The sequence below is a fragment of the Sus scrofa genome, chromosome 4, assembly GCF_000003025.6.
Source record: "Sus scrofa isolate TJ Tabasco breed Duroc chromosome 4, Sscrofa11.1, whole genome shotgun sequence".
NCBI lineage: Eukaryota > Metazoa > Chordata > Mammalia > Artiodactyla > Suidae > Sus > Sus scrofa.
The window spans coordinates 123,624,974-123,640,467 of NC_010446.5; the positions used below are offsets into that span (position 1 = coordinate 123,624,974).

Sequence of the window (15,494 nt, forward strand, 5' to 3'; positions counted from 1 at the left end):
CTGTTGAAAATCTCATCGTGTTTCAGTTTATCTATTACCCAAGAAAGGTGAGCCCCTCTTAGAGCTGAGCCCCAAACGAGCCCATGGGTAAATAATGCTTTGTCAGAAGGGTAAGAAACGTGATGGGCACACACCACGGGGGCAGGTGGCAGGAGGGAAGCGCACTTAGAGTCGAACAAGTGCCTTGAGCTATTTCTTTCACACGTGGGTAACCTTTGGGAAGGGAAGAAGCCATTCTTGGTGTTGGATGGCCTGCCTTCTGTCACACTTAGATTTGCTCCTGCAGTTTGCAGACCCAAATCAGTCTCCTTCAGTGAAAAATAATTTTCAATCCCTTGGTGTTCCATCAAAATAAAATTGAACTTCAAAGGCAGTAGCTGCATGATCTAGCAGGATGGGAAGGTGTGGGGAGACCTTGCCCAGAGAATGACTGGGGATACAAGGCAGTAGGAGTTTGACATCAAAGGGAGTGTGGGTACCAGTCAGAATGATTCTACTGTAATTAGTTTGGAGTGGAGGATTAAGTTACTGCTGCCTGTTTAGAGGGTATGCGGCTTTAAGGCTCCAGGCTGCACAAATTAAAATTAAATTAGTCTTTTTCATTTACACACACAGAAAGCAGAATTTTAATGGGAATGTCTCAGAACCTTGATAAGCAAGGAGTTCTTCCGATATCCTCTTCATGTCTCTTATTCATGGCTTCTGAGCCTCTTTTGATAAGCATTTGATAAGGTTTGGTAATAAAATGAAATCTCTTGGACTTGGGCTCTCGGCAGTGTTGGGGGGGGGAGTCGATGGCATTTTCCTGTCTGTGCTGGGGTCCGAGGGCCTCCCTCTGAATCATCATTCGCCTGTGGAAGGGAAAATCACATATAGTAAGAAAACGAAGCATCTTAACTTAACAGCAAATTGCAAATCAGTTTTTAATGGCACTGGAGTGAGAATCTGATATGAAGTGTGATGAATTCCTCAGGTTTAATTATAAAATGGTAAAATGGCATCAAAACCCATCTGCAGAATCTCTGCTGAAGATGAGAGTCCTTCTAGGATGTAGGAAAGAGAAATTTGTATCGTCAAGGAGCTTAAACCTTAACATCAAATGAATTGAAGTGTTTCAGAATGCCGAAGCCTACCGAGATATTATGAAGTCTCTTTGCTGCTGATTCCTTTCTCAGAAGGAGCCAGAATCCCTCGAATAAGATAGAGAGCACTGAGGACGTCAGCAGAACAGCTGGAGATTTATTGCCGTCCATTCCCTTCCGACGTCTTGTCTCCTCAAAGAGGCTGTGACTCCTGTCAGGACTTGGAGAAGTTCTTGCTCACACCTGCATCTCCCTCAGATCTAGGCTGGAGGCTCAGGGGCGGAGTGGGCGCTCTGCAAGTACTTACGTTTCATCAAAGGCACAGTGACTATCAAGCTCTTGATTTCAGACTGACTACCTGATGGTTTCTGCAGAACTTTGGCCAACAGAATGAAGTCTGTAGGGGCTAGGAAGCCGCCCACCAAGACTGCTTCACTGCGCTTTAATCTCAAGATTAAAAGGAGCAGGTTTAGAGGCAAGGGGCCCAAGTGGGACCAGAGGTTCTCATGGGTCCAGAGCCCAACACCTAACAGGCAAAGAGGCCCCCAGACACACTCGTGCTAGCCCATGGAGTTCCTTTGTGTGAATCAGAAGAAGGCAGCCTTTCCTTAAGATGCTCTGTTGCCACCTGCCGGGCAACTGTTACATACAAATGCTCAATGGCTGAGCATCAGGGCGCCTCCCTAGAGATAGAGTCCCCTGTGCTGCACATGGCCCAGAGCCAAGGGCCAGGTTGCTGTGTGCCCACCTGGTGGGCTGGGGCCCATGCCACCATTTGCTTTGGTCAACCAAATAGGAGATAGAAAATTTGAATTTGACATCTTTTCTCTTTGGACTTTTATTTGCACAATTTATGGTTTACTCAAATAAAAACTTTGGCTTTTATCACCGCTGTTCGCATGAGTCGCTGTGCATGTCTAGCCTGGCACTTCCGTGGGAAAAGTTGGATTAGGAAAGTCAAGGCTTTCTTCACCTATCTTTGTGTTATAATGAAATACTTTAGGCAAAAGCCGTAAAGCCAGTGAGTGTCCATCAAAGGTGGCACAGAACCCAGTGGACGCATTGTGTCATTTCAGGGCCTTAGGATCGCCACAAATGGCATCCCCTTTCCTTCTGCCCTACCTCAGATTAAAATCTTGAGCGTCTGTGCTAAAAATTGGTGGGCCTGAAACTGATGGAGAAGTGGCATTTTGTTATTCAGCCCGTGGGCTGGGTGAAAGGTACAGCAGTCCTTGGGGCGTATTCCTTCTGCAGCTTCGTGATCAATTTATGCAGGTTTTCCAGGGTAAAGATGCCAGTTGGATCTCTGAAAGCCCTTGATATACTTTGGAATTTGGCTATAAACTGGTCCCCTGCTTGAAATTCAACACAAGGCAGTGGTTCAAAGGGGCTGAGTTTCTGAAACCTCCAAAGCATCTCATTTTTAGTCAGATTTACTTGTAAGACAATCCTAGACGTGGCAACTTGGCGAGGCGTCAGGATGCTCATGAAAGGGTGATCAAAAGTGTCCTTTTTTTCCGGGGCACGGGAGCGCCACCTCTTTTCGTGTTTACAGCGTTTGTCGGGGATCTCACGTCACCGCCCGTCTTGCCCGAGGTCAGTGGATCTGAGACGAGGGTCTGTCTTTTCTGGATTCTTGCGACACCCAGGTCAGGCTACCTGGGGACAGTTCACGACAGACCCAGAGGGCTTTCCCACCAGCTCGCAGAGGACACAGTCTGCTCTCAGAAATTAGACCGTTGCAAGCAACTTTGTGAGCGTGATTTCTGGATGAGCTTTCTGGGGACATGTGAGCTGTGGCGTTATCGGGTTCAGCCTGACGCGCAGCCTGGCCTGTCGTGGAGCCTGCCCTCTGTGCCCGGCCCAAGTAGAAGAAAGCGGCTTTTGTGCAAGAGCCTGACAGCTTTGTGGGTGCTGTGGCCCCGACGGGCTGAGCTAGGATGGAACAGCCCAGAAGCCGGCTCCGTCCCTCTTCCTCCCTCTTCCTCTTTCAGACACACATTCCTGTCCTTTTTTGACGTCACGGAATAGAATGTGCGCATAGAATGAATGACTAGAAAACCATCCCAGGTTTATAAATTCAGCAACCACAAAGCATGATCAAGGGCGAAGCCGCCCAGGCCCTGAAGGACACGTAATCTCTGTCCCAGGACCTTCCAGCCCATGTGCAAAACACACAACTTTCCTGCACGCTCACACTGCCACCCTGTCCCATGTGGACTGGACGTGTGACCGGTTGGAGCTGCCTGCATGTAGTGTTAAACCTGAGATCCGTGTCGCCACAGGATGGTGCTTCTTACAGGTGGTCGGTGTCACCCTGCACGGATGGAACCCGTCCGTGCTGCTCAAGACCTCAGCTGTTGACGCTGAACTGAAATAAACAGAGGAAACAAACCCCAGCCAAAGTAGAAATTGGCAGTTCCAATGCCTCACTTTCTTATTCCATCAGAACTAAGTTCTCAAAGACCAGATAGCTCTAAAACCTTCTAATGGGTTGTATAATTCCTTTTTTTAAATTTTAATTTATTATTATTATTTTATCTTTCTAGGGCCATATGGAGGTTCCTAGGTTAGGGTTAGAATCGGAGCTATAGCCGCTGCCACAGCAACGCAGGATCTGAGCCACGTCTGCAACCTACACCACAGTGCCTGGCAATGCCAGATCCTTAACCCACCAAGCAAGGCCAGGGATTGAACCTGCATTCTGATGGATGCTAGTCAGATTCGTTTCCACTGAGCCATGATGGGAACTACTAATTCTTTAAAAAAAAAAAAAATTAATAAATGTATTTTTTAGCTAAGAGGCATCTTTAAAGGGGGTTCAAGTTCTGTGTTCCACATGCGCACCTACTGTGTGCCAGCTACCGTGTCAGGGCCTTTTTCTTTTTTAAATTAGAGTATGGTTGATTTACAACGTTGTGCCAGTTTCTGGGACAACCACAATTGTCCATATCCAGTCTCTAGGGATCGGCGATGACGGAAGGGAATATAAGAAACGGAGTGTGTGTATATGCGTGACTGGGTCACGTTGCTGCACAGCAGCCATTGGCACAACACTGTAAACCAACTCTGCTTTAAGTACGTATATATTAAAAAGCCGAAATAGAGAACAAGGTGGTTTTCCTTGTGATGAGAACTCTTAGGATTTACTCTCTAACTTTCCTGTGTGACATGCAGCGTGTTAATGACGTTTACCCTGTGGTACATTTCATCCATTTCACCCCTGGTACTTATTCCTCTTATAACTGGGAGTCTGTGCTTTTTAACCACCTTCCTCCGGGGAAGGGGGGGGGGTGTCCTCCCCACCCCCGCTGCCTCTGGTAACCGTGATGCTGATCTCTTCTTCTGTGAGTTTCTTCGTCGGTTAGTTTGGGAAGTATAATTGATCCACACCGCTATATGTTAATTCTTGTTATGCCACGTAAGGATGTGAAATTTCTGCACACTCACAGCGCCTACCGTAAGTTTATTTACCATCTGTCACCATGTTGATTGACGGTATTCCCACCCTGTACATTTCACGCCTTGACTCGTTCGTTTTGCAATTGGATGTTTCTACCTCTTGATCTTCCTCATCCACTTTTCTCCTGCAACCACCTGTTTGTTCTCTGCATCTGTGAGTCTGTTTCTGTTTTGTCATATTTGTATGTTGTGTTGTTTTTTAGAGTCCACACATAAGGGAAATTCCACAGCATTTGTCTTTTCCTGTCTGGCTCTCACTCAGCATGATACCCTCTTGGTCCATCCATATTGTGGCACGTGGCAAGAGCTCATTCTTTTTAGGGCTGAGTAATACTCCGTTGTGTGTCTGTGTCCAGGCTTCTTTATCCATTCATCTATTGATGGGCATTTAGGTTGCTTCCATATCTTGGCTCTTGTAAAGAATAAATAAAGCTGCAGTGAACATAGCGGTCATATGTCTTTTCCAATTAATGGTTTTGTTTTCTTCCGATAAATACCCAGAAGTGAAAATGTTGGATCACATGGCAGTTCTGTTTTTAATTTTTGGAGGAACTTCCGTATTGTTTTCCACAGTGGCTGCACCAGCTCACATCCCCACCAACGGTGCATGAGCTGTCGCTCTTCTCCCTCCTCAGCAACGCTTATAATTTACAGTCTTGGGGATAATAGCCGTTCTGACAGGTGCAAGGTGATCTCTCATTGTGGTTTTGATTTCCCTGATGGTTAGTGATGTTGAGCATCTTTTCATGTACCTGTTGGCCATCTGTAAGGCTTCTTTGGAAAAATGCTCATCCAGAGCCTCTGCCCGTTTTTGAAAATCAGGCTGTTTGTTTTTTTGCTCTTGAATTGTATGCATTCTCTGTATATTTTGGATATTGACCCCTTATCGGATAGATCGTTTGCAAAGATCTTCTCTTTTTCAGTAGGCGGCCTTTTTATTTGTTGATAGTGTCCCTTGTGCAGAAGCTTTTTAGTTTGATGCAGTCCCATTTGGGTTTTTCGTTTATTTTGTTTTTGCTTTTGTTTTCTTGCCAAGGAGGCGGTTCCCCCAAAATATCATGAAGGCTAATGTCAAGGAGGGTACTGCCGATCTTTCCTTCGGGAAGTTTTATGGTTTTAGGTCTCACGTTTAAGCCTTTCATCCGTTTTGAGTTTAGTTTATGTACGTGTGAGAAAGCGGTCCAGTTTGGCTCTCTTGTGTGTAGCCATCCAGTTTCCCTAACACCATTCATTGGCGAGATTGTCTTCTTTTTCCCTATTGTGGTTTCTTGCCTCCTTCGCCACAGGTTAATCCCCATGCAAGCGCGGGTTCATTTCTGGACTCTCTGTGCTTTTCCATTGACCGATGCCTCTTTTTGGTCACTTGTTCTTAACCAACCTCCAAACGCTGTCTCTTTCTCCCTACCCAGTGACAAGGAGGCGGCCACATGGAGGGGAGAAGGCAAGCATGGTTCTAGCCATGAAGTGTTTACTGGACACCTGCTGTGTGCCAGGCACCAGGCGAGGCTCTGGCAGCCAAAGGCAGATAAGATGCGGCTTCTGCCCTGGTGGAGCTTGTGCCTGGCAGACTGCATTGCCCCCACTGCAGGGAGGGCGTTAGTAGAGTCCCTCCCCCTTCGATAAAATCAAACTAATTCCGTATGGGCCTTCAAGGCCCAGCCTGCCTCGTCCACCTCCACTCTGGCCTCTCCCCATCCCACTCCCCTGCGCGGGCTCCAGCCGGGCTGCAGAGTGGCACCTCTACAGATAGGTCACTGTCCCTGGACCACGAGATGAGGGCATGGAGGAGGGACATAAGGGACTGTGTGTTCCAGGAGCTGTGCCCAGGGCCCTGTGCTAAGGGAGCTTCACATTGTGGCTCAGTGGAAACAAACCAGACTGGCATCCATGAGGACATAGCTTCGATCCCTGGCCTCGTTCAGTGGGTTAAGGATCCAGCATTGCTGCAAACTGCGGTGTGGTTCACAGATGCAGCTCGGATCTGGCATTGCTGCGGCTGTGGTGTAGGCTGGTGGCTGATTCGATCCCTAGCCTGGGAACTTCCGTATAACGCACTTGCAGCCCTAGAAATTAAAAGAGTAAAAACAAAAAAAAGAAAGGGAGCTCAGGCCCAGATGGAGGAGGACACGGCCTGCCTTATGAAGCTTTGGGTTGCATTTGTCAGTGACCATGAGACCTTTAGAACCCGCCGTCCCTTTAAATGAGGCCCGAAAACCCTTAATGCACCCAGTCTGCTGACTCATGGACCCCACCGCCTAGCAGCAGTAACTCCCCTGTCTCCCCCATCAGGCAAGCCTCTGCCAGTTGTTTCTGGAGACCCACAAAGCTGCCTCACATAGGCATCCACAGCCCCCTGGTGACAGGCGCCTCCTGGGGAGTTCAGACCTGGATTCCTGTGGAGGTGTCAGTGTGGCAAGGGGCGTGCTTAGCGCACCAGAAGGAGAGGTCAGAACGGGGGCCCTGCGAGAGTGAAAAAAAAAAACTAGGCACGAGAAGCCCATCCATTTAGGGAGGCAGCGGGGCTGGAGGAGACCCTCTATCTCTTGTCACCCCTAGCTGGGCCCCCTTGACTGTAGTCTCTGAGCAGGAGTGACAAGTGTTTTTTTGTTTTTTTTTCCTTTTTGGGGCTACACCTGCAGCATATGGACATTCCCAGGCTAGGGGTCGAATTGGAGCTGCAGCTGTCGGCCTACGCCAGAGCCACAGCAATGCGGGATCCGAGCCGTGTCTGTGACCTACACCACAGCTCATGGCGACGCCAGATCCCTGACCCACCGAGCGAGGCCAGGGATCAAACCTGCGTCCTCGTGGATACTAGTTGGATTTGTTTCCGCTGCGCCACACGGGAACTCCAGCTGCGTGGCTCTGTGGGTGGTGGCTTGTGGGGAAGCGGTCAGGAGGCTGTCGCGGAAGTTCTCGGAGAAGAGGACAGGGTCACCTCTGTGGGCTTAGAATGGCCTGGGTGAGAGGCCAGTCAGGAATTGCTCCAGCAGAGGAGGCCAGTGTGAGGGCTCTAGTGATGAGGGCAGAGGAGGTGCCAGTGACTGGGGAAGGGGAGAAGAGCCGGCTGGGCCGAGGACGCGAGGCCTGATTGGTCCATGTGGACGTCTGAGCTCTGGGGTGGATGCTGGCAACTCTCTCTGTCACGGCAGGAGCCCTAAAGGCTGCAGTTGGGGATCTGGGCGTGGTCCGCATTTTTTAAAAGACTCTGAGCTAGCCTCTTGCCCCTGTCCAGCCCCTTCTGCTCGCTGCAGCCAGATCGATCCGTCTAAAAACATCTTTTTTTTTGTCCCTGTGGCCTTCCTGGGCAGAGACGGGCAGTGACCCTCACTGTCTGGCAGGTAGTGAGGCTGGGCTGCAGGGCTGGGCTCCCCTCTGTCTGATCCCTGGATCAGGACTCCTCTGGTCACAAGTGCCACAAGTGACCAGAGCCCATCGCAAACTGACCAGGTCATGGGCCCGTCTGCTTGTTGGCGTAATTAGCAGATCGGGGCCGTGCCTGCCTTCGGGACCTTTCCTGGCTTGGTCCTCTTCTCTTCCCATCCTGAGGTCATTTTCTCGGCCCATCTGATCCACATGGCAGCTCAACATGAGGTGAAGCAGCCGCCTTACTTCCAGTCCCATGGTGTTTTCACAGCAGACAGGGTGTCTCTCACTCAAGTCACTTAGAAAGATCCCGGGAAGAGCTCTGATGGGCCAGCTTGGCTCAGGACCTTACCTGGGTCAGCCAGTGATGGCCAGGGAGGTGGGTCTGAACCACATGCTTGGAGAAAAGATACAGCTCCCTTCGGAGGAGAAGGGGATGCTAAGGAGACGTGTGTGCCTGCGTCTGTGTGTGCATGTGTGCGTGTGTGCATGTGTCTCTGTGTGTGTATGTGTGGCCATGTGTGTGTGCACACGTGCGTGCTTCTGCCTGCTTCAGCCCTCTTCTCCCCACCTAGAACCTTCATCCACCCCAGCCTAGCTGCTCTTAGCGCCGATGCCCAGGATGCCCTTGCTGTTCTCAGGCTTCATCCTCAGGGCCAGCTCGTGCCTCCTCCTCTCCACCCCCTTGGGGCCTTTCTGACTCGGGAAAAGCAAAGGACAAAAAGGTGGCATAACTTACTGGGGCTGGGCAGCCAGAGGGGCAGGGAGGAGATCCCAGCCTTCTGTCTCCACAGCTCAGGATGGGCTCCCTGGTCCTGTTGGGCCTCCAGAAGACTGTGCCCTCGGAGGGGAGGGCAGGCTGGGGGCCCTGCCGGCGGCCAGCTGCTTGGCCATCCTTGTTGGCGTCCCCAGATGGCGCCTCCGCGGCCTTCTCCACCCCCAGCCCCCAGCCTGGGGACGAGGGCTTTCCTGGTGTTTGGCACTATTTAAAATTCTGTGAGCCCTGGGAAGCTTTTCTTACAAGCAGGGAAAGAGTAAAATAAATATTAATTATAATGCAGATGCCATTTTTTTCTAATCCTCTCAACTGCCTCCTACATGCAAATGAGCAGCCCCGGCGCCCTGGGGCTCTCTCGCCAGCACAGGGCCCACCTCCCTCATCCCGACTCAGGGACACGGTCCTCCTGAGAGCCTGGGTCCCGTGGCAGCGGCTGATTTCACACACAGGATCTCGCATCGCACAGCCCTTGCAAGACCGACCCTGCGCGCGATTGCTTTGGCGCTGGAACAGTTGAAATGCGCGTTTCCTTGTTAATCGTGGTTCCCAGCACGTCGGTGGCGCTGGCTCTGTGCCTCCAGAATGTGTTTCCAGCCATCTCCTGGGCTCCAGCTATTTCGGCCTGTCAAGACCGGACTTGCCTGTGGCGTGGGGCTGCAGAGATGTTCATCCCAGATTAGGGTGATATGCAAGATTTTCGGAGCCGACCTCAGCAAGCTAGGACTGGCCCTGGCTGAGTAACCAGACCACAGGGCATGGGGCAGGTGGGCAGCAAGGTGTCTTGAGATCGAGGTAGCCAGTGGACCCTGAAACTAGTGCCAGGCAGCCTTCCTTAGCTGCTTTCCTCCCAAACACACACACAAACACACACACACACACACACACACACACACACACACACACACACACACACACACACACACAGCAAAATTCCCGTTGTTTAGGGGGAGCCAGCAGAATTCTGCCTAATGGAACAGGCACATGTGACACATGCTGCGAGCTGGAATTTCGTTCCTGGCCCCAGGTGCATGAGTGCCCTCATAGTGCTCTCAGGGACACAAATGAATTTTACCAAATTTTCTTATATGGTCACCCGTCACGAACTGTGGGATTGACCGCCCATCAAAGTTCTTACCTACAGCGGCAAACTCAGAGTCAGCAGGATCAGATCTCATCAAATATAGGTATTAGGGGAAAATAAAAGTTGCATTAATATCTGTGATTACAACAGTCGGTGAGGGAGTTCTTGTTATGGCTCAGTGGGTTAAGAACCTGACTAGTATCCATGAGGATGTGGGTTTGATCCCTGGCCTCGCTCAGTGGGTTAAGGATCCAGCATTGCAGCAAGCTGCAGTGTAAGTCTCAGATACAGCCCAGATCTGGCACTGCTGTGGCTGTGGCTGTGGCTGTGGTGTAGGCTGGCAGCTACAGCTCCAATTTGACCCCTAGCCTGGGAACCTCCATATGCCACAGGCATGGCCCTAAAAAGACAAACAAACAAACACAGTATGTGAAGGAGTTCCCTGGTGGCGCAGTGGGTGGAAGATCCAGCACTGCCACAGCTTCGGTGTAGGTCACAGCTATGGCTCAGATTCGATCCCTGACCTGGGAACTTACACATGCTCTGGATGTAGCCAAACAAACAAACAAACAAAAAAAAACCCAAAAACCCAAAACCAAAACAAACCAAAAAAAAGCAGTAAGCAGATGTTCTAGAGGCATCCACACCAAATAAGCACTATTTGATCATGAGGTAGCCATAGGGGGGTGAGCTTTGATTCACTTCTGCAGTTGTTTGGGAGACATTGCCCCCCACCCCCCCCATCAGCAGAGGGTCCCAGGGGTCAATTCAGTTCCTTTCAGTGCAGCAGAACCAGCCCTCGCGGGCTTGAAACGAAGAGCCCTTTGCGGTTGTTGCTCCCTCTGGCTCATCTCCGTCTGTCCCCTCCCCTCCCCCCTTGTGCAAGTCTAGACAACTCTGTAACCTCCCAGCCATTCAGAAATTATGCAAGAGCTTTAAGGGCCTATTTTCTGAAGTCTGGTCTTCTCCCCCAATTATCCGAGAGGGTCCGTCTGCCTGGCCTTCCCTCTCTTCTCTGGGTGCTTCCCTCGAGTCCCCCATCTCTCCAGGCTGGGGCAGGGGGAGACCCTGAACTGGATTTCCCCCCAAGGAGTTAGGACAGAGTAACAAGATAGCTGATGTTTTATTTCTGGTTACAAGTGTGAAATAACATTGTCTCAAAACCTGCAGTAGGAGATTGTCCCGTGAAAAATGCTAAACGACCTTACGGTTTATGAGATGCTCAGAAAGGGGGGGAGCACATGGCTTGGTGTCGGGCCCCAGGGAGCAGGGGGAAGGGGAATAGCTTTTGGAGTCTGGGGCCTACAGGTTCAGTGGAGGGTTACGCGGAGGATAGAAGCTGCTAATGGCGGGTTTTCAGAGCTCAGACCAAAAAAAAGTAGGCCCAGGGCTTGGCACAAAGGCTTCGACTGTCAGAGTGGCTAAATAGAGGCCAGGATCACAGTATCGGTTAGGATTTAGTTCAGCTGCCAGTGACAGGAACACCCAAAATAACAGGCTTAAAAAAGACAGACGGGTGCACGGAAGACCCGGAGGCGGGCAATCCAGAGCCAATGGGTCAGCCGCCCGGTTGTGAGGGGCCTGGGCCTGTGCCGGCCTCCTGTTCCCCATTCCTGTAGCGTGGCTGCTTCCTCGTGGTCCCAGGATGGTGTTGCCGCTCCAGCCATCACATCTCAGCTTGGAAGTCCGACCAACCTGGCAGGTGACCCTTCGCTGGCCAGAACTCGGTCGTGCGGCCCCATCTCCCTGTGAGAGGAGGAAAGTGAGCCCTGTCACCCTTGGGCTGTGTGAGAACATGCTCGGCTAAAACAGGGCTTCACACAACTCGAGGTGGAACAGGAGACCCTGTATAGCTAAGAAAAGTCGGAGACATTCCTCCTCTTGGGGTATTTGTTCCTTCGGTGAGTAGAGAGTGCCCACTGGCCCAGGCATCACTCGAGGGCAGGAATCGGGGTGGGGGGATGCAGATGGGCTTCCAGTCGTGGGAAGCTTACTACCTAGCAGGAGGCATTGACTCCCTGCATTCTGTACTCAAGTCTTCCCAACGAGCCGGCTTCAGATGCACCTGTACCTCATGCGTGGTCGAAGCCAGCGTTGTCAGACCTCACTGCTCGTGCCTGCGGGCACCGGGGGCAGCCAACGTCAGCATCTCTTGGATGGGAGTTCAGCTCATCCATCAGACACTCCCCAGTGAGAAGAGGGATGGGAGCAGGAGGAGGGAGAAGAAATTAATTAGGAAGCCGGAGCCCCACCTTGAAAGCAGCCGGCCCCCGCACAGGCCGAGGCTAAGCATCCGGCTCCAAAGCACCAAGACTTTGTCTTTGCCTGAGCCGAGGAGCTTGGGAGCTCTTTCCTAGCTCAGGTGCAGGGGCCGGTGTGACAAGGACAGTTTTGTGATTCCTATGGGCTTTTGAGGCCAAGCTGGGGGAGTTGAGAAAACACGGGGACCCAGCCTTTTCCTGTGCACATGACCTTCAGCCACGGTCCCTGAGCCTGGGTTTGCTGGGAACCGGGCAGGTGTCCACATTCAGTTCACATATTGCAAGTGGGCGTGGGTTCTAAATACAACCGGGAGAGCGTGCTGCCCGCCCCGGGCTCCTGCCCAGCTGCTGAGCCCCGGCCCAGATCAGTGATGCTCACACTGAGGCAAGGGCCGGTTCTTTGTTTGAAGTTTCAATTTCTAATCTGTCATAAAAAATGAAATATTAGAAAAATGAAATGAAAAAGACACACAGAATACAAACTTCGATTTCTATGATTAGATTCAAGAGACATAAAATGCCTCTGTCCAATTGCTCTAAATGTTTTTAAAGGTCAGCTCCGGCCTGAACTGGACAGAGTTTGTCCGTAGCAAAGAATTCAGGAGTTCCCTGGTGGCTCAGCAGGTCAAGGATCCAGCGCTGTTGTTGCTGTGGCTCTGGTTACTGCCGTGGCGCAGGTTCAACCCCTGGCCCAGGAACTTCCTCATGCCGCAGATGTGGCCCCCCAAAAAAGAATTCAGAGCCCTCCCTCCCAGTCCGGGGACTGCACTTCAGGCAGCTCTGTCCTGTAGACCCAGGGCCCCGGGCTGGTTGGGGGCTCTGTCCTTCCCAGCTCTGTGTTAGGCCCAGCCTCGATGGGCCCCGAGCCCTGCACATCTCCCCCTGACGCCCCCTGCCCTGCTCCCCAACGCCTCAGCTATCTAAATAGATTAGCAGAACAGCTTGGCCGACTTCCCTGTCATCGTCCCCGCGTGCAGGTGAAAATTCTACTCCACACTCGCAGCCAGAGAAAGGAAAGGTCACAGCTAATTGTAATCATTATCCAGGCTGCCCGGGCTTTGAGCAGACCCTGGTTTGCTTTGCTTAGCAAGGCCGCCAGCAGCAAGGCCAGGGTCCCCAGCTGGCTGGCCCAGCCGGGCTGGCCCGGGCCGGGCAGCAGGTCACTGGTGACCCTGTGTTGCAGTTCTCCAAGGAGAGGCACGTCATGGACAGGACGCCCGAGAGGCTGAAGAAGGAACTGGAGGAGGAGCTGCTGCTGAGCGGCGAGGACCTGCGCAGCCACGCCTGGTACCACGGCCGCATCCCCCGCCAGGTACCGCCCGGACCCACCACCCCGCAGGGTCACCCGCCAAGGCCACGAGGGGTACGCCCCGATCCAGCCCACACCAGACACTGCACAGGGAGACCTTGGGAGGTGCTGAGGTCAGGAATCCAGGGTGCCTGTCCCCGTGCCCAGCGAGTGGGCGAGGAGAAGCAGGTGTTCTGTGATCTGTAAACACGGAGCCCGCAGGAGGCAGCCGTGCGGGGAGGGACCTGAGGCAGAACAAGGCCGGGCTGTGGTTCGGGTAATTGAACCCTTGGCCTGCTGCCTACTGCCTCCTGCCCTTAGGTACCTGCTTCCTGCTTCAGGCAGTGGTTTGATTTCAGGTGGAGAGAGGGGATCTCAGGGCAGGTGGCCCAGAGCAGCAAGGTCCCTGGTGGGACCGGCAATGATTCACTCTCCGTCCCGGCCCAGCCCAGAGGTGGGAGAGAAGAGAAATATCACCAGCGCCCACAGGCTCCTGGCCAGACTGAGCTTTGTGTGATTGTCCTTTGGGCGAGAGCCAGGAATAATGTTTTTTTTCTTTAATAGTATAGAAATTGAAAAATAAATTTAAGTGCACAATTACGGTATAGAATTTCCTCTGAGTTTTTACTATAACCCGATCTGGCCAGTCTGTCACTCTGGACAACATGACAGGAAGGAGGGGCTGGGGCTGGGGGAAGGGCTTCAGGTTGTGAATGGGTTTTTTTGTTTTTTTAATGGATCTGATTTCTCAGCATCAAAGACTAGTTCTAACTTTTTTCTAATTTTAAAATTGATTGTAGCAAACAGTTTAAAAGAAGAAAATTAAACTCACCCATAATTCTCCTTCCTGGAGATAACCACTAGGGACTTTTTACTTTTTTATTTTATTTGCTTTTTAGGGCCGCACCCTCGGCATATGGAGGTTCCCAGGCTAGAGGTCAGGTCAGAGCTGTAGCCGCCGGCCTACACCTCAGCCACAGCCACGCCAGATCCGAGCCGTGTCTACAACCTACACCACAGCTCATGGCAATGCCGGATCCTTAACCCACGGAGTGAGGCCAGGGATCAAGCCCGCATTCTCATGGATCCTAGTCAGGTTTGTTAACTGCTGAGCCACGATGGGAGCTCCCCCCATGAACATTTTGATAGAAATCCTGCCAGATTCTTCGAAATCGAGCATGAGCTCATACTGCACACGACTTCTTTGCAGCCCACTTTCTTCCCTTAATGATACCTCCTGGGAATTTCCTCCTCTCTGGAATGTTCCTGTACACCAGTCTCCAGTGTATGTGTCCAGTGTGTGCTTGCGATGGATTGGACACTCTTGCCAGCATCCTTTGAGAGAGCAGTTGTGCTGAGGACTCATTTTTTTCTTCAGGCTCAATTCCAAGCAATGGAATTTCTGTGTGAAAACATTTTGCAGGCAAAGAAGCAATTTTAAAGCAACCATTCTAAGCTAACTGATCAAATGTTGGTATGTCCCAGAAAAACGGTCAAAGTTTTGGACTTCCTGTCATGGCTCAGTGATAACAAACTCGGCTAGTATCCATGAGATGCGGGTTCAATTCCCGGCCTTGATCAGTGGGTTAAAGATCTGGCATTGCTGGGGCTGTGGTGTCGGCCAGCAGCTGCAGCTCCAGTTCGACCCCTAGCCTGGGAACTAGGCTAAACCAAACAAAACCTGCCAAAGTTTATGAAATTGTCAAAGTTTATAAAACTGTCCCCACCGTTACTCTTGTGATCATCAAATTTGTTTCCCACTTGCCAGGAGGGTAAATTTTCAGCTATACATCATTCCAGATTGTACAACTAAAGACAGTAGCAGTAATAATGATAGTTATGGCTATGGAGTTCCCGTCGTGGCTCAGTGGTTCACGAATCTGACTAGGAACCATGAGGTTGCAGGTTCAATCCCTGGCCTCGCTCGGTGGGTTAAGGATCCGGTGTTGCCGTGAGCTGTGGTGTAGGTCGCAGACATGGTTCGGATCCCGCGTTGCTGTGGCTCTGGCGTAGGCCGGCGGCTATAGCTCCAATTACACCCCTAGCCTGGGAACCTCCATATGCCACAGGAGCAGCCCTAGAAAAGGCAAAAAGACCAAAAAAAAAAGATAGTTCTGGCTGACACGCTACTCCTTTAAATCCCTTTAGCTACTCTGTAGGTAATATCTCCATTTTA

The 15,494-nt window shown here is 51.4% G+C and overlaps 1 protein-coding gene across 5 annotated transcripts in view; it reads left to right on the plus strand.

The window, feature by feature from the left end:
* BCAR3 (breast cancer anti-estrogen resistance 3) overlaps positions 1 to 15,494 on the plus strand; it is a 226,033-nt gene that overhangs the window by 184,403 nt on the left and 26,136 nt on the right. For all 5 annotated transcript variants that reach the window (XM_003125890.6, XM_005663658.3, XM_021090185.1 and 2 more), the window contains one exon: positions 13,214 to 13,342. In XM_003125890.6, coding sequence (XP_003125938.5) covers positions 13,214 to 13,342 — 129 coding nt within the window. The remainder of the gene's footprint in view (positions 1 to 13,213; positions 13,343 to 15,494) is intronic.